General features: G+C 41.1%; 1 protein-coding gene across 1 annotated transcript in view; it reads right to left on the reverse strand.

Annotated features, from left to right (window-relative positions):
• WDR64 (WD repeat domain 64) overlaps nucleotides 1-26,104 on the reverse strand; it is a 2,246,160-nt gene that overhangs the window by 955,013 nt on the left and 1,265,043 nt on the right. Inside the window, exon 18 of the mRNA XM_086925751.1 lies at nucleotides 9,928-10,218. Coding sequence (XP_086781877.1) covers nucleotides 9,928-10,218 — 291 coding nt within the window. The remainder of the gene's footprint in view (nucleotides 1-9,927; nucleotides 10,219-26,104) is intronic.

Below are 26,104 nucleotides of genomic sequence, written 5' to 3' on the forward strand. Positions count from 1 at the left end.
TCGTTTTGTTGTGGACTTGTTCTCGGACGCTTTTCCAGATCTCCAGGGGTGGGTCTGGGATAAAGAAATCATTAGAGCTCATCGTTTTCCCTTTGATCAAAAACGTGATCAGGGGGGGAGAATAAGAATCCAAGAGCTATTCTTATTTGTTTGCAAAATTACTTACTCCGTGAGATTTTATATGACCAAGCTAGACCTTCAAAGACTAGAAAGGGATTGGGGCATGAGTTTTTTGTAAGGCCCGACTTTTGTCCAGCAACAGAGCAACAACGTTGGAGGCTTAAGCAGCTAATGGCTCCAATCCAGTCTAAAGGCGGGCAGGTATTTTTGCTAAACCCTGCAAAGCTTAAGGTGGTACATAAGGGGAAAACCATTTTTTTCACGTCCGAGGTTAAAGCACAGCAATTTCTAGATGAAATGTAGTAGAAGACAGGATAACGGCTACATACCCCAGTCAGGCTTTTTTCTTTTTCCTCCTCTTAAGAGTATTGGGGATAAGATATAAGATTTATTAAAGGCCTGGGTGGGTCAGGTAGAACCACTTAGCTCATATTCACTTTCGCCCTTAAGCTTCCGGTGGTGGGGTTTTGGGAGGAGGGTGGGTTGGGTGGGGTGGTTTGTGGGGGCGGGGGTTGGAGGGAAAAGGGTGCTGTGTTGGGTGCAGGGAAGTACAGCTGAAGGATACTTAGTTTTGGCGTATTTGAAATATGTATGGCTGAGTTCAAATGTAGGAATTTTTTGTCTTTATAAATGTGGGATCAACTGCGGTATTATACCAATACAAGATAATGGCTACATTTTTGATTTGCTCTATTAATGTATGTGGGTTAAATGATAAAAAAAGGGGTATAACCGCTCAGGTGTTTAAAGCTATGCGGGCTGACGTAATCTGTATACAGGAGACCCATGTCTCTTGGTAAAATAGGGGATGGCTTAAGGACCTGGGAATTGAGGTTGTGGGATGCTCTCGTCAAAGTTCTATGATAAGGGGGGTGGCCATTTTGAAGTGCTTTGGTGTGGGGGATGTCAAGAGAGTTAAAGAAGACCCGTTGGGCTGATGGGTCATTGCTTAACTTAAACTTGGGGGGTCGCTCATTACTATCTGTTCAGTCTATGCCTCTACGGTTGACGACCCCACATCTTTTCATCAATTAAGCTTAGAGTTGGCTTTATGGCCACCTAGGTTAATTTTATGTGGGGATTTTAATCTCCATTTGGATGAAACATTCAATATTTGTGGAAACACTGCATATATGGGGGGCAAAAAGAATGTATTCAAAGCAGTTAAGGGGATTGTTCAAGAATACTGTTTGATAGATGTGGGTTTTGAGAAAAGGGGGGAACTTATGGATGTACTTTCTTTTCTGCCCCACATCAAAAACATTTTAGGCTGGATTATTTCTTAGTGGCAAGGAACTTTTTCAAGGAGCTGACTCAATTGGAATACAGAGTCCTACCTAAAATTGTATCTGATCACAACCCCATTATGCTTAGTTTTGAGTCAACTTTGTCATTTAGTCCCCGGCCTTGGTCTTTTGACCGCAAGCTTTTGTTTGATGCATCCTATGTTGAGCATATGAATACTTGAATCCCTGAGTTTTTTGCTATTAATAAGGGTTCTGCCTTGTTAGAGACAGTTTGGGACGCATTTAAGTGCGGGGTTCGAGGAGAAACTTTGAGCTACTCAATAAAAAAACAGAGGGTGATTCGAAATTACGAGGAACGCGAGATGAATAAATTAAGACTATTAGAGATTCGTCTGATGCAGGCCTGTAGGAAGGGGCTAGCCACAGACAATATATTTAAAGAGCTACTGGCTCATAAGGTTAGGATCCATCAGGGATTTGCTACAAAGTTTGCTCTGCAACTTGCAGCTTTTCGACCAGAGGTATACGAGGTGGGTGAAAACTCAGGAAAACATCTGGCTAAGAGGGCAAGGCAAAAAGCTGTTTTTGCTAGTGTTGATAGAATTAATGATACTAGAGGTACGACAGTTAATAGTTCTGCAGATATACTCAAAGTGTTTAGTGATTTTTATTTACAACTTTATACTGATGACACGGCTGGAGACTGCATAGATCGAACAACTCAATTTATTGATCAGGCTCTGAATGGCATCTTGTCTATGCAGGAGAGGGAGAATCTGGACTTGCTCATTACTTGGGAAGAGATTGAGGTGTAGTTATTATCATTGACCTCAGGAAAGGCTGCAGGTCCCGATCTCATCCCCTGCTACTGTGTTTCTTAAAAAGGGCAAACCTCCCCTGCTACCGTCATCCTTTCGCCCTATTTCCCTCATAAATGCTGACAGCAAAATTTTCTCTAAGATCCTTGCCTCACGTTTATCTAATGTCATATCTTCATTAGTTTCTAATTACCAGCATGGTTTTATTCCTTTTCGAGATACCGCGGATCATATCCGACGGGTGATCACGTTTTTGGACTGGTCCCAGGCAACCCGGTCTAGTGTAGGACTTATATTTTTAGAGGCTGAAAAAGCTTTTGACCGGGTTGCCTGGAACTATCTATGGGATGTGTTAGCTAGGAAGGGACTAGGTCGAGGGTTTCTAACGGCTTTAAAAACTATGTACATTGCTCCAAAAGCGTGTATTCGAATCAATGGCCTACTCTCTCCTTTTTTTTATAACTACGGGCACCCGTCAAGGATGCCCCTGTTCACCCTTACTTTTCACACTTTATATTGACCCCTTAATTAATCGGTTTATTATGGAACAAAGGATTAGCCCTATTTGTTTAGCTAATAATAATTACCGTGCATTGGCTTATGCTGATGACATCGTTATAACAACTACCGACGTGCAGACTGCTCTTCCTACAATTAATGAACTTGCTAAACAATTTGGGGCATTCTCTGGGTATAAACTCAACATAGAGAAAACGCAGATTTTATGCTCAGGAGATAACACACCTTTAAACATTCCTACTATTTCAGAGGTTATATATTTAGGAATTAGAATAGCCTTGCCCATAGAGAAAATACCCAAACTTAATATAAATGATATCCCAAATTAATAGTTTGCTACAACGTTTAGACCATCTACACTTATCACTGCATGGTAGACTCAACATCTTAAAAATGCTGATTCTCCCAAAAGTGTTATATATGTACCGCACTATACCGCTGGAATTTCCTACCTATTGTTTTAACAGTTTAGAAAGGACCACTTCTAGGTTTTTATGGGTCTATAAGCGCCATCGGAAAGCTTTAAAAAAGATGATACTGAGCAAGGAGTGTGGAGGATGGAATGTTCCTTGTTTTTTTTTTACTATTTAGCAGCAACGCTTCAATTTATCAGACCTCATATAATTGGTGACAGAGCCGAAATTCCTACATGTCAAACCTCATTTATCTATGAATTGATCATGGGTGAAGAAGTGAAAGGTAGCTTTCTTAAGGTTGTCAAGCCGAGCTACCATAAAAAGACAAAGTATAAGACGTTGAAGTCAGCTTTTGGAGCTTGCCAAAAAGTACGGAAGCTTTTGTCCATATCTAAATTAAATTCTTATACCCCTTTAGGGTCACCTGGGCTTCTGCCAAATATCTTTTGTGATCTCACGGTCTACAGGTGGGAACAGAAAGGACTATTATATTTAGGTGACTTATTTAACAACGGTCAAATTGTATCTTTTCAAGAACTACAGAACAAATTCTCGTTGGCAAGAAATGACTTTTTTAAATTCCTTCAGATCCGCAGTTATCTACAGAGCCATACATTTATTACCTCAGCTAGAATGACCAAAAAGTTTTTATTGGAACTTCTTCAGAAAAAAAACCCTATAGGTCCTCTTTACAAAAGCTTGATTCAAGAAGCGGGGATGATATGGAACAATCCCAGCTGAAATGGGCTACTAAATTAGGTCTCCCTGGTATAGATGTCTTGTCTTCAGTTAAATGTGCTTCAGAATGCTTAATTACAGGGATGATGAAATCCCAGCATTTTATGTGTATACATGATCTTTATTATACTCCTAGCAAGGTTGTTAAGTGGAGCACCACCACTGGAACGAGCTGTAGCCGCTGTGGGTTGTATGCAGCTAACGATTTACATATGTTCTTTCAATGTCCTAAACTTAGGAGCTTTTTTCAACAAATTGAAAGCTTTCTTGCAGTTGTTCTTAACTGTGATATTACAGTTAACATCAAGATGGTGTTATTAGGAATTGACTTTTCTATCTCTAGATCAAGATCTGTAACTTACTTTTTGTTTATTTGTATGGCAGTGGCTAGAGCTTGTATTACTAGGGAGTGGATCAATCCAGATCCCCCTTCCTTTTTTACTTGGCGTGAAAAATTATTGCTTATGTATAACATTGAGTCCGCTATTTATAAGCTAAAAGGCATCAAAATAGGAACTCTGGGGGAGAAAATCTGGGCCCCAATCGCTGATTGGATTTAATTAATTTGTGGACTTTATAAGTTATCTTATGCTTTGTATGCATCCAAAAAGTAATCTTTTTTTTGTCTGCTTATTTGTATTGCTGTATTTCCCTGTAATAAAATAATAAAACTTAAAAAAAAAAAAAGAAAACCAACTACCTACAGAGGAGAGACCATCAGTCAGTCTCTTCCAGGCACTATCAACCTCCAGTGGTTTAAGCTCTTTTTCCAAATTAGTAATATTTCTCACATACCTTTTAATTTCAACACTTTTGTCTGGAATGTAAGTGCAACAATGTTGAGCTTTCAACATTCTACAGACTCCACTCTCTTTTGCCAATAATGTGTCAAGAGCAAGTCGATTTTGTAAAACCATAGATCTGATCACAACCAATTCGGTATTGACCATTAAGAAACCTCCAGCAGTGTCAGTTGACAACCGATCTACTACTGTTGACAATTTGCAGATTCTGTGTGTATTCAGAGCCACTCCCACTGTAGGTATCAATGCACTAAATATATCACCTATTATTTCTCCAACACTTTCTCTTTTGCTATGTACTAACCCATTAGTTTCTTCATTGTTTCCAGGGATTTTACCCACATGGTATATCTTGGGGAAGACAATACCAAAATACCAGCTCCCATATCAATGGTCTGGTAATTTAAAATAAGCCTTGTTACCACATATATAATAAATTCCGGGAAACACAGGTTCTGACCCATCTTTGAAACCCCAACCCCCAATCACCTTGTAATTGTGTTCACATTCACTGGAACCAATGAAGACATTGTTATAATAACTAGTCTTTTCTCTGTGAAGACAGAGTTTCCCCTTCTTTTCGAAATCCAACAACATAGCAGCATTAGCTCTACTATTTGAGGTGTTCCCTATACTTCAGCCCATTTAGGGGTTTTGTGATTCTTGTCATTTGCTTTTCTTTGGAAACTCTCTCTTCTATTCTCTATCATGTTCAGAAATATATTTTCTTTTTCGTGTAATAGACATGTTAAGTAATCTCTGTGTGCGTCATCTATATCTATTTTGCCTACAGTTAGAAAATATTCACTCATATAGTGTGCTACATCTCTAGTAGTATGGACAGGGTTTAGGTTTCTTCGTACAGGAAGTTCGGAAAATATTACATCTGAGTTAGAATAATGATACTCTAAAGGTCCTTTCTTGTAAAATAAGCTAGCTAAAACACTACAGGAAATTGGCAAGTGGTGGTACGTCACACCCTCAGCTACTGAAGTAGGCAGCTTTATACAGACATAGCAGTCTTCTATTTCCATTGCTTCTACATAGTGTACTAACAGGTTTGCAAACACATTTAAATTAGTTCTGTTTTTGATTCTATTATAATGTAGTCCTTCCTCATCTGGTGCTTCTAAGTCTATTTTAGTTTGTCTAAGGCTAAGTGCTCTCTCTTGTCTATCTACTCTTTGTGGTGTATCTGTTGTTTGCAGCTCTTCTGTGTCCATTGTCAATTGCTTAGTGGGGTACCGATTTGTATCTTTACTCATCATGTAGGAAATAGCTATTGTTAGTTCTATCGAAAGTATAAGTACTAATGCTACACTACGTAAACATACTTTGCAGCATGTCTTTAAACAATTCTTTTTCGGTCTTCCATTAACAGTAGGATCAGCCATTTTCTTTAAAGGAGTCTCAACCCCTCTTTGAAGCTTTTACACAGTCTTTACCCTGTGTGTCTTTCAGGTGGGTCTCACTTCTTCGTCTGTTTGATCAGCAATTAATTCTTCATAATTTTCGCCACTTATGTCTAGATTCTCAAATTCTTCCAATACTTTGTAGGTCCACTCAGGGCCTTTGTACTTGTTATTCAGTCTTTTTAGTCGTGGACTTCTTCTTCTTGGTTGTATCACAGGTGGATCAGTTGGACTGGTTACTTCATCTACTTGTTCAGGTTCTTCATTAATTCTCTTTAATCGCAGTCCCAGTCTTTTGACACATCTAGGCCATTTGTCTCCTTTTCTGAGTCTTATAACAGGCACTGTACCTTGGCCCTCTTCAAATGCTCTTTTATTTTCGCTCAGTTGTGGCACATCAATTTCAGTGTTTTCTTCTTCTTCCCTTTCTATCTGACTAGTTCCAGGTCTTATTTCTGTTTCTTCTGCCTGGTTACTAAGCTGGCCTGGTTCAGGAATATGTTGGAGTTGACTTTTGTTGTCTTCCTCACTTTCCTTGTCCTGAACACAATTTTCTATTCCTACCTTGTCCTGCTCAAGCTCTTCGAACCCTTAATTTTCTTCCGCTTGAGCTTCCGCCCTAATTTCTATCTGTCCCTTTTTAGATTCCGGAGTTCTGGGTGGAGTATCGATTACTTGATCTTTCCCTATCTGGTCCTCCTCAGCATCACTTTTGACATGGATTTCAATGATCTGAGTATCTTTTTCTGCACCTGTCTCATCCTCGCTATCACTCTGTCTGTCTAGATAGGTTTGGCTCTTTGTTCGAACGTATTCTGCAGGTATGGGGATTACTGGAATCCAATCATCTTGACTGGTGCTCGGTTGTTCTTCTTCAGCTATTTCAGGATCGATATCTTGGGACCTTTCAGCTGCACAACCTTCAGCCTCAGTTTAGTCAGCTCCCCTCACCTTCTTCGTGTGACTGACATGGATCCAGTGTGGAACTCCTGCACACTTTACAGCTGTGGTGGTAACCAGAATCACTTCACGTGGTTTACCCCACCTCAGTGCTAGGCAAGTTGTTCGAGTATGTTTCTCAAGTATAACCCAATCACCTGGGTTCAGGCCATGTACTGGTGTTGCTGGTCTGGCGACAGCGTCTTCCCCAAACTGGCGAGAGATAGAACGCACTTGGTCAGCCAGTTCTTTGCAGTATTCCAGTACTAAATCCTCAGATATGTTTAGCAGTTTGTTTCCTGGCACCCATGCTAGCCGCATTGCTCTTCCCTTCAGTATTTCATGGGGACTTAAGCCTGTGTTCCGTTCTGGAATACTTCTAAGTCCCATCAGAACAAGTGGCAGAGCATCAGGCCACTCCAATCGAGTTGACTCATAAACTTTTCCCAATCTTGACTTGATAGTGCAATTCAATTGGTCTATCACTCCAGATGCTTGTGGGTGATACGCACAGTGCAGTTTTTGCTTCATTTTGAATGCTTCACAAATTTGACCCATTATTTCACTGTTAAAATGTTTTCCTCTGTCTGATTCAATTGTTACTGGAAATCCGAACCGTGGGATAAGCTCTCTAAGCAAAAGCTTAGCCACGGTGATGCTATCATTCCTACATGTGGGGTAAGCTTCCACCCATTTTGAAAACAGGCGGACAATGACAAGTACATATTTTATCCTCGACAAGGGAGCAACTGAATGAAATCAATCTGCAATCGAATAAAAGGACCTTCTCCCTTTCCAATATTTCCTGGCAATACCACTGTTTTCTTCCCTGGGTTCATTTGCTGACAAATCAAACACCTCTGGCAGAGTGCCTCTGCTATGTTCCTGAATTTCGCATTAAACCATGTTCGTCTGAACAGATGTATCATAGCATCTCTTCCCAAATGTGAATCTCCATGATTCAACCTAACCATAGGGAGCAGACACTTTGGTAATACTACTGTTTCGTCAAGGTAAACAATGACACTATCTTCAGCCCTTCTCTGACACCCTAATTTCCTCCATGGTTCCTTTTCTTTAGGTGCTGCTGCATTCTGTAAATCTCTCACTTCTTCCTATGTATCCACACCATCCAGTGACATAGGTTGGCAGCTGTTTGCGCCCACCTAAACCTTTTTGTTTACTGCCATTTTGTATTTTGCACAATGTTGGGCCAACTGGTCAGCATATCGATTACCAGCTGTCACTTTGTCATTGCCAGATTTGTGAGCAGCACACTTGACCACAGCCACTTCCTTTGGCAACTGGATTGCCTCCAGTAAATCTTTCACATATTGACCATTTCTGATGGGGGTGCCTGCGGAAGTTAAAAACTCCCTTTGCATCCACAATTGGCCATAGTCATGCACAACCCCGTAACCATATTGGCTGTCAGTGAATATGGATACTTTCCAATTTTTCCCACATTTACAGGCTTTTGCCAGGGCAACCAATTCGGCTACTTGTGCAGACTTGACTCCAGGCAGATAGGATGCTTCCACTGGACCTCCCAAGGTACACACTGCATAGGCAGCGCTTAAACCTCCTTCTTCATGTCTCATGCATGAGCCATCAACAAACAGTTCATAGTCCGACTCAATTAAGGGCACCTCTCTTATGTCTGGCCTCGGCTTTGTACTGTATTCAGTCAGATCAATGCAGTCATGCTCAACTTCTTCCTTAAGTTCTGCACTATACGAATTTGGCAGTAGGGTTGCTGGGTTCAAAATGTTACACCTAGCAATGGTTACGTTTCCTGCACCTACAAGAATTTACTCGTACTTAGTCAGCCGACTAGGTGTGAGATACTGAGTCTTAGTTCTGGCTAGCAAGATTACAACTGCATGTGGACCATACACGGTTACAGGATGTCCCATAACAATGGATTCACTCTGCTCAAGGCTCATGCAAGTTGCAGCTACTGCTTTCAGACATCCGAGCAATGCAGCTGCCACTGGGTCTAATGTGGAAGAAAAATAAGCCACTGGGCGTCGCACTAGTCCATGAATCTGAATCAAAACTGAAAGTGCACAATTATCTTGTGTGTCACAGAAAAGTGCAAAATCTTTCGAATAGTCAGGCATTCCTAATGCTGGGGCTGTACACAGGCAATCTCATAAATTCATAAAGGCAGTCATGCTTTCGTCATCCCACTCTATTGGGTCTTTGGCTCTTTTCTTTGTCATTTGTATCAGGGGCTTTGCAAGGACTGCGAATCCCACAATCCATTGCCTGCAATATCCTACAACTCCAGGAAACATTCTGATCTCTTTTTGTGTTTTTGGCAAATTCATGTTTTTAATTATCCTGATTCTTTCTGTGGTAACCTTCCTGACACCTCTCTCTATCTGATGTCCCAGATATTTCACTGAGGTGGCACAAAATTACAATTTCTCTGGGGACACTTTATGTCCTCCATCACCCAGATGATTCAGTAATGCTATGGTATCGACAACACAGTCTTTTCGTGATTTGGAGGCCACCGAAAGGTCGTCTATATACTGGACTAAGACCGACTGTCCAGGTAGTACTACCGACTCAAGACACTTTTTCAAAATCTGGTTAAAAATTGAGGGGCTTTCTGTGTACCCCTGAGGGACACAATTCCAGAAATAGACATGACTGTCGAATTTAAATGAGAAAAGAAATTTGCTATCTTGGTGCAATGGGATCGAGAAAAATGCGTGGCATGGGTCAATGACAATAAACCATCAAGCTTCCCATGGTATCTGATACAGAATCACTGCAGGATTTGGCACAACTGGACAGCAAGGAAAAACGATCTTATTAACCTTTCTAAGGTCTTGAACGACCCTGTACTTACCACTCGGTTTCTTTATACCAATTATGGGGGAGTTGCATGGACTGCTCATTACTTCTTGCAAAATGCCTGCTTCCACGAAACGCTTTATTTCTATTGCAACACCTGCCTTTATTTCTGTACTCATTCTGTACTGTCGAGTATTTGGGTAGACTGAGTCTTCTTTTATTGTCACTTTTACTCGGTCAAAATTTGCCATTAATCCTACGTCTTTTCCAGTAAAGTCCCACACCTCTGGGCTTACCGTCTGTTGCAGTTCTTCTGGTAAGTCTTTTATTGTCATTCTTGCAATTTCTGTCTCTGGTCTTGCTAACATTAATTTGTAAACTCCGTCTTCGTCTGGGGTCTGTATTTCAATGCCATTTGGAATGCAAAAGATGGTGCAATTCATTTTGCACAACAAATCTCGTCCTAGCAAATTTGCAGGACTTGAGTCACAGACTACAGACCTATGCATTTCTTTAAAATTCCCTATTTTCACTTCCATTGGTTCTGTGACTGTGGTACTAATTTGTTTATTAGAAACACCCACGACTTGGATCACTTCTCCTGAGAGGGGTAGGTTTGGAACGTCTGCTGTTCTCACAGTAGATCGGGTAGCATCAGTGTCCAACAGAAAGGTGACATCATTTCCTTCAACCTTTCCTTCAATGTATGGACCCAACTGGTCTACCGTCAAGGAGGCGCCAATCACGCACTTCTCGTCCTCCCCCCTCAGGCACCGTCAGTAAGGTTCTTCACAAAAGAATGTGTCATTCAAAAGAAATTGTGAGGTTGATACATCTCTCTTTTCCCTTCCTTCCCAATTCGAAGTCTTTACATTCTGTTGTGCTTTGCTCCTATAATTTGGCATAGGCGCCGGGGGTATCTGGTTCTGTATTACCTGCTGCTGGGTCTTCCGTGGTACCTCAGGCTGCGTCTGTGGATTTTAATCATTATTTTGCACATTACCACTCTGCACAGCCTTACACTCGTCTTTCCAGTGCCCCAACTTGCCACATCCGTAACAGGGGAACTTCTTTTTCGCATATTCCCTATTGAATTTTTCCCCGGGCCTTCCCCCACTTCCATCGCCCTTATTCTGATTACTGGCCATTTGATTTAACTGTTGTTCTTGTTGCTCTGCTAATTTCACTTGTGCCCACATGACTTTCTCTTTTAACTTTTTCCGCTTATTTTCTATCTAATCTTCACAATATTTTGCATATTTAAGGACCTCATCTATGGGCTTAGCCTGCTAACACATTTCATTGTCTTTAATCCATTGTGAAATTTCTGGTCTTAATCCTAACACAAATCGATAAATGAAATTCGTCATGTCTTTCATGTCAATGTTGTCTAATCCGCTGTATTGCTTAAATGTCTGTAATAGACCTTCATAATATGAATGCACTGCCTCGTCTTTATTCTGAGTGGTTCTATCTTTTTTCATCCAGTGTGTTTCCTTTGCAGGCACCTTTCCTTTAAGGTAAAGTATTACTTGATTGTACTTTTTCATTACATCCTTGGAAGGTGCCCCTGTGTTTGGATCTCTTGGGTCCTCATCGCTAGGCCAATCAACAGCAATTTTGCATTCTGTCCACAGATCTACGGGGACTACAATGTCGAATAAACCATCCAAGTCTTTCAAAAGACACTTTGACACCTTTACAAATCTCTTGACCTGTCTGTACCACTCTACAGGTTTTTCTCTAAGTTTTGGGAAATCATTCGTAAATGCCAAAATATCTTGTCGGGACCATGAAACATGCACATAGCCTCCACCGGGTACCTCTCGCATGGGACACAATTTTTCTACTTTTTCTGCTTCTTTTACAACATATTCTGAAGTAATTTGTCTTGATCGAATGTCTTCCTTTTTCTTTGCCCATCTGGCTTTCCATTTCTCTAGTTCTCCCATTTTTGCATTAATGTCATCAGCTCTCTTATCTGCACCTTTTTCCCTGACACATCATGTTTTTTAAGTCTTTGTCAGAGAATTCTACTTGGTAGGGTTTTTGCAATAATTTAGATTTACCAATGTCGATTCCCATGCTAGCTGCAGTGTCCAATAATTTCTCATGAAACACTTTTGTATTTCTAGTGATGCTTTTACAAATAAACAGTAATTCATCTTCACTAAGGATATTTAATCTCTCCAATCCCACATTCCCAGACATCATTTCTTCTATTTCAATCCTCAATTTGTATATACCTAGTGGCTTAGGCTGTGTCTTTGGTCTCTCTATTTCTCGTGTCCATCTGTCTATTTCTTCAGGAGTTACTACAGTGGCACTTCTCGTACCCGAAGAAGTCTCTATCTGTACTTCCCTTGAGGTTGTAGGTGTGGTTTTCCTCATTGAACCACCTTCTGGTTCCCTTATTGGTAAATCCATTAAGGATATCACTGATTCGCATTCACTTGCCTGATCATCTACTATCAGTGGTTCTTTTCTTGGCTGTACTACTGATGCAGTTATAAATGGAGCTTTTGGACTAACTTGCTTATCTCCGTACAAAGGAACAACTGGGCCAATAGTCACTGGAATTGTCAAAGCCTCAGGACTTGTGTTTAATTGAGAAATTTTCTGAATCAATTCACTTCTCTGTTTATTTAAAGCCTCTCTTTCTCTTTCTTGTAATACCCTTTCAATGGAGGTCTCATGTATCACTTGCGGAATTAAAGGTGGCTTTAAAAATGGGGCAGTCGGATTTGCTGTACTTGACTCCTCATTATAAGGTGGTTTAAAAAATGGGTTATTCGGATTTACTGTTCTTGGTTCCTCATTATAAGTTGGTGGATTTTTCATTAATAAATCCTTCGGGTAATCATCATCTGAATCACCACTAGTCATTAAATGTTTAGTTTTCTCAGTCCTTTTCCCTCCCACTGGTTCCTCTACAGTTAGTACTGGGTAATGCCCTTCCACTAACATATTCTGTCTCCATTGTTTCATTTGTTTTTCTTTGGAATCTCGTGGAACCTTTGGGTAAAATGTACTCAATCCTTTGTCAATTCTAGGTCTGTCTCGCTCAAAAGCTTCAATCGCCCATTCTTCTAATGCCTCATTTTGCGTTAATCTAGGTCTGGGATGTAAATCATTCATTTGAGTCCTTACATTAAACGACATTCTTCCACTAAATATGCCTCCAAGGGAAATGCCAGAATTCCATCATCTTTTGTGTATTCCACCCAGTTCTCTAACCATACACAGGAATGGTATCCCCTGTCAAACATCATGAATGATGCAGGAGTATTCGGTTTTGGAATAATGACTCCTTCTCTAGTTTTAATGGGCTTGTCTTCTTAAAATAACTTCTAACTTAATATCTACAAGTGACAATTTTCTCTTCTGTACATTTTGTTAGGTCTGCCTCTTAACATTGATCCTTAGCAAACCCTAAGTATCTTGGATTAGGTCGATTTTCTGGATGACTTGGATACCACATATACTTTGCAAAAATTCAATTTGTGCGAAAATACTTGTTTCTGTTTACTAAATGCTTTCAATACTAGCGCATCTTTTATGTTTCTTCAACCAATCAACACTACTGTTTCATATAATTTTAACCAATGAGTGTGCGGCCTTTTTCGTGAGACTAGTTCCCACGCTCCAGCGCTCACCCCTCCTTCACAATGCTATCTCAACTACACACCCGCTGTCTTGACCAATACTAGCGCGGCTCTGAGTGACGTCAGCGCAGCTCTGTAACTGACTTCCTCCTTTGCAAGGTAATACGAAACTCAATTCTTTTGAATTTTAAAGTGCAGATGTATTATTTAACAACGGAAAAACATTCGCCATTGTACCCGAGTGACTAGATAGGAAAGAAATATTTCACTGCAAGTAAATCCCTTCCGTTTACTTTTCAAACACTACGAGTAGAACCCTTCCGTCTACCCTTCATACAAGCATTAGAGAACCTGCTACTCCTTCAGACTTTATCCACTCCGAGATATATACTAAGACCAAAGTTTCACCAGTGAACCCCTTTGCTATCAATCAAGCTCAGACGAACCTGCTACTCCTTCTGTGTGACCCTTACTAGGTTATATCACAATAGAAGTTTTGCCAGCAAACTCTTTGCTATCACTTATTCATACATTTACACAGAAACCCTAAATAGTGCTTCCGGTTCTGCCCAACCATGCACTAACTTCCTGCAGGTAAGTGACCTCGCCACGATGTGGCTTCTATTTACCACTCGCTATTCTGCCCCTGTGGATTCCAGACAAAGCATATAACAGGTACGAACGATTTGGTTAATACATAAATTCAGTATAGCAGCATCAAATTCAATAAGAAAACATTTCCAATAATATCACATTTGATCGATCAATAAAACATGAATTATAACCAATGAACTAACTACCTATCTTTAACTAAACCCTAACCATCCTCTGCTACCAAGTGACTATACTGATAGAGCATGCAGGTCACCCGACTGTGATTTACCAATACTCACCTGGGCCCATAATTCAAAAACATAACATTTATTCAATCCGGTAACACACGCTCTACTACCAGTGTAATTTTGTTTTACTGATTCCTATTATCATTGACTTACCAATCCTAAGACCACAATGAATCAGGGAATTAAGTAACGAAAAGGCACTCAAAAATACCATAGCATTTGCATTGATATAATGACCACAGACTCGGGTTAGGTTCAAACTCTTTATCTAATCATCATCTAAAGTCATAAGCCACAAATTGAAAGTGATTAAACTATCAATAACTAATATCAGAAACAGTGTATAGCTATGTAAAAGATAGATTATGCCAACCATTTAGCAAACTCAAAGTAAAGGGAGGGTAAGAAACAGGAACATGCTATTTCGAGAAACGGACTTTTTCAACTTGACTAAAGGAAGGTAAAGAAAGGGAACATACTGAAACCAAGAACTTCCACAATTATTGACAGTTTGGAAAAAGAGAACTCGATATGCAAAATCAAGACTCAAATTTAGCACATAACTAAAGGGAAGGTAAGAATTGGAACAAACTATAAATTCAGCTTAACTCCTTAAGGGGAGGGTAAGACAAGGAACACATACTACCATGGAAACATTTAGTATTGACTAAAAGGTGGGTCGAAAAGTGGATCACGCTAATAAACAGTAATACATGAAAACATCTCATTTACCATGGGACAGGACAGAAAAGGAACATATACAATCAAAGCTTTGCAAATTCAGGGAAGGTGAAAAAGGATGCAATTTAGAATGACAATTACCCACACAGATTATATTTACCTAGAATAGTGTGAAGACCAACCCTGGCCACGGGTCAGTTGGAAGGGACAGGAGAAACCCCAAAGACTTCTGTGCCAGTAGGCGAGCAGGTGCAGATCAGGAATATCAGAACAGGATAACCCCAGAATTTGAATCAGGACCGGACCACCAAAGGTTAAGACCAGGACCGCAGTTTCGGTTGCAACGCCTGCGCTACTCCCTCTCTGCAATCAATCAGCCAAAACCCCGATTGGGTTACAGCTTTCACCATCAAAGTGCTTCGCCAGCACTTCAACTTCCCAAAAACCCTGATTGGGTTCTCGAACCTCCCGACAGAGTGCTCCGCAGCCCTCTGCTCTTAGTCACCTATTGAGTGCGTTGGGTCAGTGACAGGTGAGCTATTAAGACAAGTCAGACAATTTCTCTAGCTAAGCCTACGCTAATTATACTGTTTTTCAGGTCAGTGTACCACCCCCAATATTGCAAGTGTAAGGATCCCCAATTTTGATTGGACAAAGGAGGGGGACAGGTCATCACACCACCTAATATTATGAATTTTTCTTTCTCCTATTCAAATTTATGTTCACGCCTATCAATTTTAGGTTCTGAGGATATCTTCATGTCACATAACAATGAATGTTCTATTGACAAATACATTGTAGTCATTTGACTTCTTCTAGTGGGGTCAGACAAAAGTTCCCAGGCGCATTTTGGCAGTGGCTGCCATCTGGCTCGGGTTCAATGACACAGAGTACATCTTCTCGTTGCAGACTGTCATGCGCGGAGAAGACTTCCAAGATGGAGTAATAAGCACCTCCCAGGCCCAAATATTACGATACATGAAAAGTAAAAGGAAACAATTTTAGAACACAGAAATAAATGATTACACTGTATACCATGAATTTCTACACTCTACCCATTACTTTATAATAAACTATAGCATTAAGATTAAGCAGAACGAACAGCTTAGCAAAAGCAGCAGTGCAAGCCTCTTGCATGTGAGAACACAGAGCAACCATATTAACGCTAGTGCGCAGATGCGACAGACTTCTCTCCAAAACTGCAAGTACGTCATGTCACGTGGATATGACAGACGCATGCGCTGTAGAAATTCCAGCGTAGCAGCAGCCATTTTAGACGTAAGCATATAAGTATTAGAAAAACACATAAGCAAGCTTCACTCGGATACCCAATGTCAAAGGGAAAAGAAAAAGAATTAGTAAGACAAACATGTTGATTATATAATTACAAGCAAGTCGCTTTTCGTACGAATCCTTGCTCCATCAACGTTATGGGTGAGATACATGGATGACCTTTTCATTGTTTGTTTGCGGAGTCGATCCTCGGTTAAGGAATACATCACCTCAACTACAATCTGAAGAGACTCCCTTGTGAACTATATTTCTTTTATCAAACTGAAGATGAATTCAACATGGGCTGAAACAGCAACAAAATCCAAAAACATGCTCATATTTATAAATATTCACATTATTTACACTTTTTCTTTGTTTCATCAAAAATATTTTTGTACTTTCTTTTACATATTTTTACATATAAAATGAACATGTTAAACATCTATTAACAGTGTTGCATAGTAATAGCATGGCATTTTCATGTGCAAACATCTCAGTAAAGAAACAAGAAAAGGACATTCATACACATATCTCACATGCATTCCACCTCAAATACACTCATGCCACATTCATTAATTCATATATCTGGAGAGTGGGAGACAGAAAGTTGTTTTAATCTCCGCGACCAATTAAAGAAACTGCATATAGCAGGATCTGAACAGCATTGGTCGACGCACGTTTCGGTGTCTTAGAGAATAGATGACACCACCTTCCTCAGGACCTTTTCCAGATATTGGACCAATATTGGTACACCCAGGGGATACTACTACTGATACTCTGCAAGAGACTATTTTTAGTTTTTGTGACTATTTTACTAAGTTCTTATGCCACACTAGGTGTCTCATATGCGCTGTGCATTAAATGGGACATATATGCATGTATATTTTCAGCAAAGTAAGAAATCCTTATGCAATCAGTTTGTTAAAACCTATGGGTCATACTTTGTTACACTGCACCATTCCACTTCGGTGACATTTCAATGTTAATATTTGATAGGTTGTATGGGTCTAAACCCCGCAGTACTTAACTTTGCTGCACAGAATCCTAACGGGCTCGACGAAGGGACGGCCAGACATAAAATACATCACCTCTCTAAACAACAATAAATGCAACTTACGGTTTACAGGCCACACCAGTGAAAAATCGGTTAACTATTTAGATCTGAAATATTTGTTGAACAAAGTGCCTTACGGACACGATTATACAGAAAGCCTACAGCAGGTAATGCTGTGTTACATGCAGCCAGCCATCACCCCAACAGTCTAGTGGGAAACAACCCATATGGGGAGCTCTTGCATTTGAAACTCAATTGCTTTACCCAACAAGACTTTCAACAAGATAGCAAAGAAACAATGGGGAGGTTTAAGACGAGAGGGTATACAAACTCTACCGTACAACTAGCAAGTGACAAAGTGGAGAAGATAGAGAAAAAGAACCTTCCTAAGTTGTCCCGTACGCGTACCTAAGCAAGTTTATGTGTTTAGATGGTGGGTGGCTCTAAAAAGAGCCCTTTTGTTTATTGGGAGATTTTAGTACTTCCACAAGTAAGTACCGATGCAGAGTCTAAAGTTCAAGAGCAAGACTCTGTTCCACTCATCTGAAAAATGTACGCCATCTCTCCTATAGATGCCATGGATATTGAAACGCAGATTGTTGTTTTAAATGGACGCCATTCTATAGTCTCAGAGAAAAGCAGAAACAGATTTATTCACGTTTCCTAGCTTTCTCAATCTGTGGACAAAATTGATTGGACCAGTTCCATTTATGCCTTTGGCATATATTACAAGAGACAAAGGTCGTTTGAGAGGAAAAGTGACATCAGTTCTGTAAAGGCGTCCTTCATAAACATTTCCAGACCTACCCCAGTCAAAGTGCCTAGGTCATTGCCACCACAGTGCACAATTATGAGGTCAGGGTGTTGGAGATGCAAAAAGGATTTCACCAATGGCATTAATTGGTGCCACTTTAACCCTCTCCGTCCAATCCATTTAATGTCTAACTTTGGTAAACCTAGGTCTTTGTGGTTTCCTTTCTGTTCTGCGTACCTTTGGCTCCAGAAAATATAGCTGTGTCCCACAATCCACACTCTAAGCATCTTGAAGAGAGGTCTGGATGCACTCAGATGATTTCTGTAAATGAAGTGGCAGTTTGATAAGTAATATTTTTCTAAAATGGTGGATAACATGCATTTTTGTAAAAAGGAAAGAAATGATTGGTTGTTTGAGATCATTGTACACTGAAAACTAGGGTACATGTTTTAGTTTTTTGGAATCCTGATTTGTATTAGTTAACAAAAACAGATAGAAAAGAATGTTACATAAGATTAGCTGGTATATTGACAAGTCAAGCACACTTGGTGTTTTGATTTGCAACTAAGGGTGGGCGTAAAATCCGTTTCACGGGCGAATTTGCGGATTTTCCGCGATTTTGCGAAATTGCGGTAAAATCCGCGAATCAGCGGGGACGAATTTTCAGCCAAGCCAGGGTTACGTGAGTAAAGACAGTTCCCAACAGGTATTATGCGAAGACAGTTTTGGAAATGTATGCAACATGCATTACAAAGAAAGGAAAACCAAGGAGTCAAATGCTTTTAAGAAAGGGTAATCTTATTTTCAAAAGCAACAGGAAAAAGCTTTCAAGGGTCAATACAGTTAAAGCAGCACTGTACAGAGTGGATCTTGTGACAACCCGGTGACACTTGGTGCAAGTGCTATATACAATCAGTGACAAGTGAGTGTGCAAGTGTTAAAAACAACAGCAAAGGCGACGCATTAGTCAGAGTATAAACATCAAATAATGGCCCCAACAGAGACAAGTAGCAATCACTTGAAACACGATTATTTATATGGGAGCACAAGACGTGAAATGCGTCGTAAAATTCAAGCTGTCTAGTCGACGGCGTTTCGATCCCCTTTAGTCGGGATCGTCATCAGGACGGGGTTGTCGATGGGAACAGTGACTTAAGCTCAGGCAGGAAGGCGTAGTTGAAATCCTGTTTTTGAAACTCAATGGTCCAAAGTTACTGGGGAGCAAGTGGTAGACAGAGTTTTAGAGCAAGGCTAAACATATTGGCTAAGACTAGAAACCACGGTAATTATCTGAATGTTTCTTCCATCTGGGCAGCGAGTAATACTGGCATGGCCTGACTTAATCAGGGCTGTAGGCCGTAACCGGGGCTCTGCTGTCAAGCGGGCTGCAGGCAATGAATGCACTAATATGTTTAGCCTTGCTCTAAAACTCTGTCTACCACTTGCTCCCCAGTAACTTTGGACCATTGAGTTTCAAAAACAGGATTTCAACTACGCCTTCCTGCCTGAGCTTAAGTCACTGTTCCCATCGACAACCCCGTCCTGATGACGATCCCGACTAAAGGGGATCGAAACGCCGTCGACTAGACAGCTTGAATTTTACGACGCATTTCACGTCTTGTGCTCCCATATAAATAATCGTGTTTCAAGTGATTGCTGCTTGTCTCTGTTGGGGCCATTATTTGATGTTTATACTCTGACTAATGCGTCACCTTTGCTGTTGTTTTTAACACTTGCACACTCACTTGTCACTGATTGTATATAGCACTTGCACCAAGTGTCACCGGGTTGTCACAAGATCCACTCTGTACAGTGCTGCTTTAACTGTATTGACCCTTGAAAGCTTTTTCCTGTTGCTTTTGAAAATAAGATTACCCTTTCTGAAAAGCATTTGACTCCTTGGTTTTCCTTTCTTTGTAATGCATGTTGCATACATTTCCAAAACTGTCTTCGCATAATACCTGTTGGGAACTGTCTTTACTCACATGATACACCCATCCCAACGAGGTTTATGGGTCTTCTCCTGTTGTTCTCACACAAGCCAGGGTTACAGCAGCAGGTGCAAAAGTTGAACCTAATTTCTTTGTAACCTTTTACAAAAGGGTTACAAACAAATGATATTCAACTTGGACACCTGCTGCTAATTGCTTCCTGGTGCCTCGTTGCCTACTTGCAACTATTCTCTGACCCTGATCTGACCCTTGAAGCAGGGTCAGAGAATAGTTACAAGTAGGCAACGAGGCACCTGTCCAAGGAGTTAAACCTCATCAGGAAGCACTTACAGATATAAAAAACAGGAAGAAGGGAGAGGATGGCAAATACACCCATTTTGAGTTGTCAGGAGGGGTTAAACTAAAAGAGACCTTTACAGCACAATTTTCATATGCATTTTGCTAAAAATAAAAATCTGTATATTCTGTAGGGGCAACTCAGGAATCTGGCCCTTCAGAGATCCGGCCTCTCTTTCTTTCTCTCGTTCTCTCTCTCCCTCTCTCTTTCCCTCTCTTTCTCTCTATCTATCCATCTATCTATCTATCTATCTATCTATCTATCTATCTATCTATCTATCTATCTATCTATCTATCTATCTATCTATCTATCTCTCTCTCCCTCTCCCATAAACGACTGCATGGGTAACTTCGCTATGCAAGCGGCTCGCGAAGACGCAAAAATCCCTGCAAACACGCAAAAAACCCTGCGAACACGCAAAAAACAAAAATCCGCAAATTCCCACAAATTTGCGAATTTTGCGGATCGCAAATTCGCAAATCCGCAAATTCGCGGATCGTGAATTTGCAAAATTCGCCCATGCTTATTTGCAACAATGTATGATGAACTTTTAACCTGTGTTCTCAGTTAGGTGTTTTATAAAGTGTTTCTATGGTAACAGGCAGAAGGCAGAATGGGGGTAGGGTAGAAAGTTATGTCATTTGGAAAGGGTTCAAATGTTCAAGTAATAGAAATGTGTGTTTGCTTTTGAAATAATGTGGGAAGAAATGTGATTTGTTATTTATATGTATATGTGTGTAGATTGAGTGTGTAGATTGACAGGAAAAGTTTGCTATTTGCTATAGGACTTCCTGTCCCCCTAGGGCTGCTCAGGGGGTTTCACAATGATCCCCAAGGACAAAAATTATTATACATTTTTTTTTAAATCACAGGATATGCATAGGGTATGCGTAAGCCGTGAAAAAAAAAAAAACGAAGCCCGCTTTATTGTTAATTAGCCCCCGGGGGGCCAAATCCCGGGGGCAATGTTTTTATTTATAAGGGGGGGCCCAGAGGGGCCCCCAAGCCCTGGTGACCGCCACCCCCATGGCTTTAACCATATGTATGTGGGGGGCTGACGGACTAACGGACCACCACCCCCGGGGGGCCTCTTTTTTTTAAACTAAAAAATAAACCAAGCCCCCCACACACCCTGGGGACCGCCACCTTCCCGGGGCTCCAATATTTAAAATAGGGGGTACGTGACGGACCCCCTATCTCCAGGGACCACCCGGATCCCGATCGTTTTATTTGAGCCCCAGGGGATGGGGTCCCCGGGGATAGTAAAAAATAGTGAAAGGGGCTATTTTTTTTAATGGTAAATTTACAGACAGACCACGCACGGAACCTGGGCATCATCCTGGATTCCTCACTCTCGATGAACAGACAAGTCAACGCCGTCTCTTCATCTTGCTTCAACATTCTTCGCATGCTCAAAAAGACATTTCGTTGGATCCCTACCGAATCTAGGAAAACGGTCACCCACGCTCTGGTCACGAGCCGACTGGACTATGGAAACACCCTCTACTCCGGTACTACAGCTAAACTCCAGAAAAAACTCCAACGAATCCAAAACGCCTCAGCCAGGCTCATATTAGACATCCCGCGTAAAGAACATATCTCTGGTCACCTGAAAAACCTCCACTGGCTTCCCGTCAATAAGAGGATCACTTTCCGGCTCCTAACCCACGCACACAAAGCACTCTACGAAATCGGACCAGAATGCCTCAACACACGACTGTCCTTCTACACCCCCTCCCGCCAGCTACGATCATCCAACCAAGCCCTTGCCACGGTACCCCGCATCAACAAAACCACCATGGGAGGTAGATCCTTCTCCTACCTGGCAGCTAAAACCTGGAACTCACTTCCTACCTACCTTCGCCTTACCCAGAACCACCTAGCATTCAGAAAGCAACTTAAAACGTGGATATTTGACAAGTAATTCCTCACCCCTCCTCAAGCGCCTTGAGACCCTCTGGGTATGTAGCGCGCTATATAAATTCTGTGACTTGACTTGACTTGACAGTACGCGTACAAAGCATGGCCATACAACGTATAGCGCGAGGTTCCTAAGTCGTCCCGTACACGTACCTAAGCAAGAAAAAAAGATATGTTTTACAGATATCTATCAAGCCTATGTGTTTAGATATTGGTTGGTTCTAACAAGAGCTTTTCTCTTCATTGGTATTTATAAGTAAGTATCTTTTGCAGAGTCTAAACTTGTTGAGGAGCTGTGTTTTACAGTGTGCTGAACTTTTGACCTCTGTGGACAGTCGACATTTGCATGATCTGTTGTGGGTAGGGTTCACAGTTATGTCATTTGGAAAGGGTTCAAATGTTCAACCAATAGAAATGTGTGTTTGGTTTTTAATTATTGGGTGAAGCAATTTTATTTGTTATTAACATGTATATATGTATAAATTGAGAGGGAAAGTGTGCAATTTTTTGGTTTTGCTGCGAACACTGAGGTAGAGAGTTTCTGTATAAGAATATCTGCTGTGTGATTGGCATTCTTTTTAATCTACAATTCAATTTGAAAGGTGAGTTGATAACTTGTAAGGGAATGTGTGTGGTGCATTTTGTTTGTAGTAAGAGTAATGTGTTTATCCTTCTAAAGTGTGTAGAATCACATTCTGAGTTTGTCTGCATTTGGATAACTATTGTGATAAAACCATTTGGTAAGTTAATGTGTTTAGTGAATCAGCTTTGTGCAATAAAGTGCAATACTAAAAAATGTAGAATGTGTGCAGTCACTTTTTCAAATGTAGAGTAGTTAATAGTATTCCTTGTTTAGAATTAGGCTTGTTTTTTAAATCTACAATTTTCCAGTCAGTATACATACACTACTGTAAGTTCTCTGGGATATATTTACAAGCCTCTTGTGCATCTTAGTGCTGCCATTGTGTTACTTTTTTGATGCAATGTTCACACAAATAATGCAGCGAATTGTTTATGCATTTGCAAATTAACTCAAGGTTGTACAGTAAAATACAGTAATTATATTTCTGTAATGTGTGCAATCATATTAGCCCTTCAAGAGTAATTAATTGTGTTTTTTGTCTACAATTTCCCAAGCATACATACACTGCTGCATACACTCTGGGGCCAATTTACAAGCCCCTTGTGCCTCATTGTTGTTGTTGTATTGTGTCACTTTTTTGATGTAATGTTGGCACAAAAAATGCAACAATTTCCTTTTGTATTTGCAAAATGAGTCAGGGTTGACCACTGAAATATAGTAGGTATATACAAGGAATGTGTTCAGCCACTTAACTGTTTCTAGACTAGTAAATGTGTTTTGGTAAAATGCAAGGTATAATATTTTTTATCCAGAATCACACTTTTGTTCTGAGAGAAGAATTTTTTTATGTTTTGTGTTTACAGATACATAAGTGCTTACAAAACTATCCTTTTTTTCTAGTTTTGATAGAATTAAAAACATGTTATTGGTTTTGTATTTGCAAAATGACTCATGGTTGTACAGTAAAATGCAATAATTATATTTCTGTAATGTGTGCAGTGATATTAGCCCTTCAAGAGTAATTAATAGTGCTGTTTGTCTAGAACCAGACTTGTGTTCTAAATCTACAATTTACCAGTTGGTATACATACACTGCTGCATACACTCTGGGGCAGATTTACAAGCCCCTTGAGCCTTTTTGCTGTTCTATTGTGTCACTTTTTTATGTAATGTTGGCAAAAAAATGCAGCAAATTGCTTATGTATTTGCAAAATGAGTCAGGGTTGTCCACTGAAATGTAGTAGTTATATACATGGAATGTGTGCAGTCACTTAACCGTTTCTAGACTAGTAAATGTGTTTTGGTAAAATGCAAGGTCTTATATTTTTTGTCTAGAATCACACTGTGCGTTTGTGTGCATTTAGCAATTATACTCGCCCTTTTCTCCACTTTTTCCCCCCTCTCCTCATATTCGCGCCTCTCCTAATATTCCCTACTCTCCTCATACTCTTCCTCTCCCCTCATACTCCCCTCTCTCTTCATATTCCCTCTTTTCCTCATACTCCCCCCTCTCCTCCTATTCCCCGATCTCCTCATACTTCTTACTGTCTCCTCATACTACCCCCTCTCTCCTTATACACCCCCTCTCTCCTTATATTCCTCTTTTCTCCACATTCTTACCCCTCTCTCCTCATACTCCCTTCTCTCTTCTCATATACACTCCTCTTTCCTTATACTTGCCTCTATTTCCAAATACTCCCCCCTCTCTCCTCATACTCCTCTCGCTCTGCTCATACTCCTCTATTTTTGGTGTAGAACCACACTGTGCGTCTGTGTACATTTAGGAACTATACTGGCCCCTTTTTCCCCATTCTCCCCCTCTCTCCTCATACTCCTCATACTCCTCCCTCTCTCCTCATACACAACCCTCTCTCCTTATACTCCCCCTCTCTCCTCACACTCCTCCTCCATCTCCTCATACTCCTCTCTCTCTGCTCATAGTGCCAACTCTCTCCTCATACACCCCCTCTCTTCTTATGCTCCTCTTTTCTCCACATTCTCCCCCCTCTCTTTTCATACTGTCCCTTCTCTCCTCATACACACCCCTCTCTCCTTATACTCCTCTTTACTCCTCATACTCACCCTTCTTTTTCCATACTCCCCCCTCTCTCCTCATGCTCCTCCTCTCTCTCCTCATACTCTCTCCTCTCTCCTCACATTCCCCCTCTCTCTCCTTATATTTTTTCCTTTCCCCTGAGATTCCCCTCTCTCTCCTCATACTCCCCACTCTCCTCATATTTCCCCTTCTCTCCTCTTACACTTCCCTCTCTCCTCATACTCCATTTCTCCTCACATTCCCCCTCTCCTCATACTCCCCCTCTCTGTCCTCATACTCCCCCTCTTTCCTCATATTCCCCTTCTCTCCTCTTTCTCCCCCTCTGTCCTCATACTCCCTCCTCACTCCTCTTACTCCTCCCTCTCTCCTCATACCCCCCTCACTCCTCATACTTCCCCATCTCTTCATACTCCTCCATCTCTGCTCATAATCCCTTCTCTCTCTTCATACTCACTCCTCTCCTCATACTCCTCCTCTCCCCTCATACTCCCCCTCTCCTCATACTTCCACCTCTCCTCATATTCCCTCCTCCCCTCACACTCCTTGTCTCCCCTCATACTCCCCCCTCTCTTTATATTCCTCTTTTCCTCATACTCCCCCTCTCCTCATATTCCTCCCTCTCCTCATACTTCTTACTGTCTCCTCATACCACCCCCTCTCTCCTTATACACCCATTCTCTCCATATATTCCTCTTTTCTCCACATTCTTCCCCCTCTCTCCTCATTCTCCCTCGTCTCTCCTCAAACACACTCCTCTCTCCTTATACTCCCCCTCTCTCCTCATACTCCTCTCTCTCCTCATGCTCCCCCTCTCTCCTTACACTCTCCCTCTCACATTCCTTATACTCCCCATTTCTCCTGATATTCACCCTCTTTCCTCATTCTCACCTCTCTCTCCTCATACTCCCCCCTCTCCCCCCTCTCTCCTCTGACTCCTCCTTCTCTCCTCATACTCCCCCTTCTCCTCATATTCCCCCGTCCTCATATTCCCCCCATCCTCATACTTCTTCCTGTCTCCTTGTACTATCCCCTCTCTCCTTATACACCCCCTCTCTCCTTATATTCCTGTTTTCTCCACATTCTTCCCATCTCTCTTCATATTCCATCCTCTCTCCTCATAGACGCGCCTCTCTCCTTATACTCCCCCTTTCTCCTCATACTTGCCCCTCTTTCCACATGCTCCCCCTTCTCTCCTCATCTCCTCATACTCCTCTCTCTCTCCTCATAA

Source organism: Lissotriton vulgaris, chromosome 6, assembly GCF_964263255.1.
Source record: "Lissotriton vulgaris chromosome 6, aLisVul1.2, whole genome shotgun sequence".
Taxonomy (NCBI): Eukaryota; Metazoa; Chordata; class Amphibia; order Caudata; family Salamandridae; genus Lissotriton; species Lissotriton vulgaris.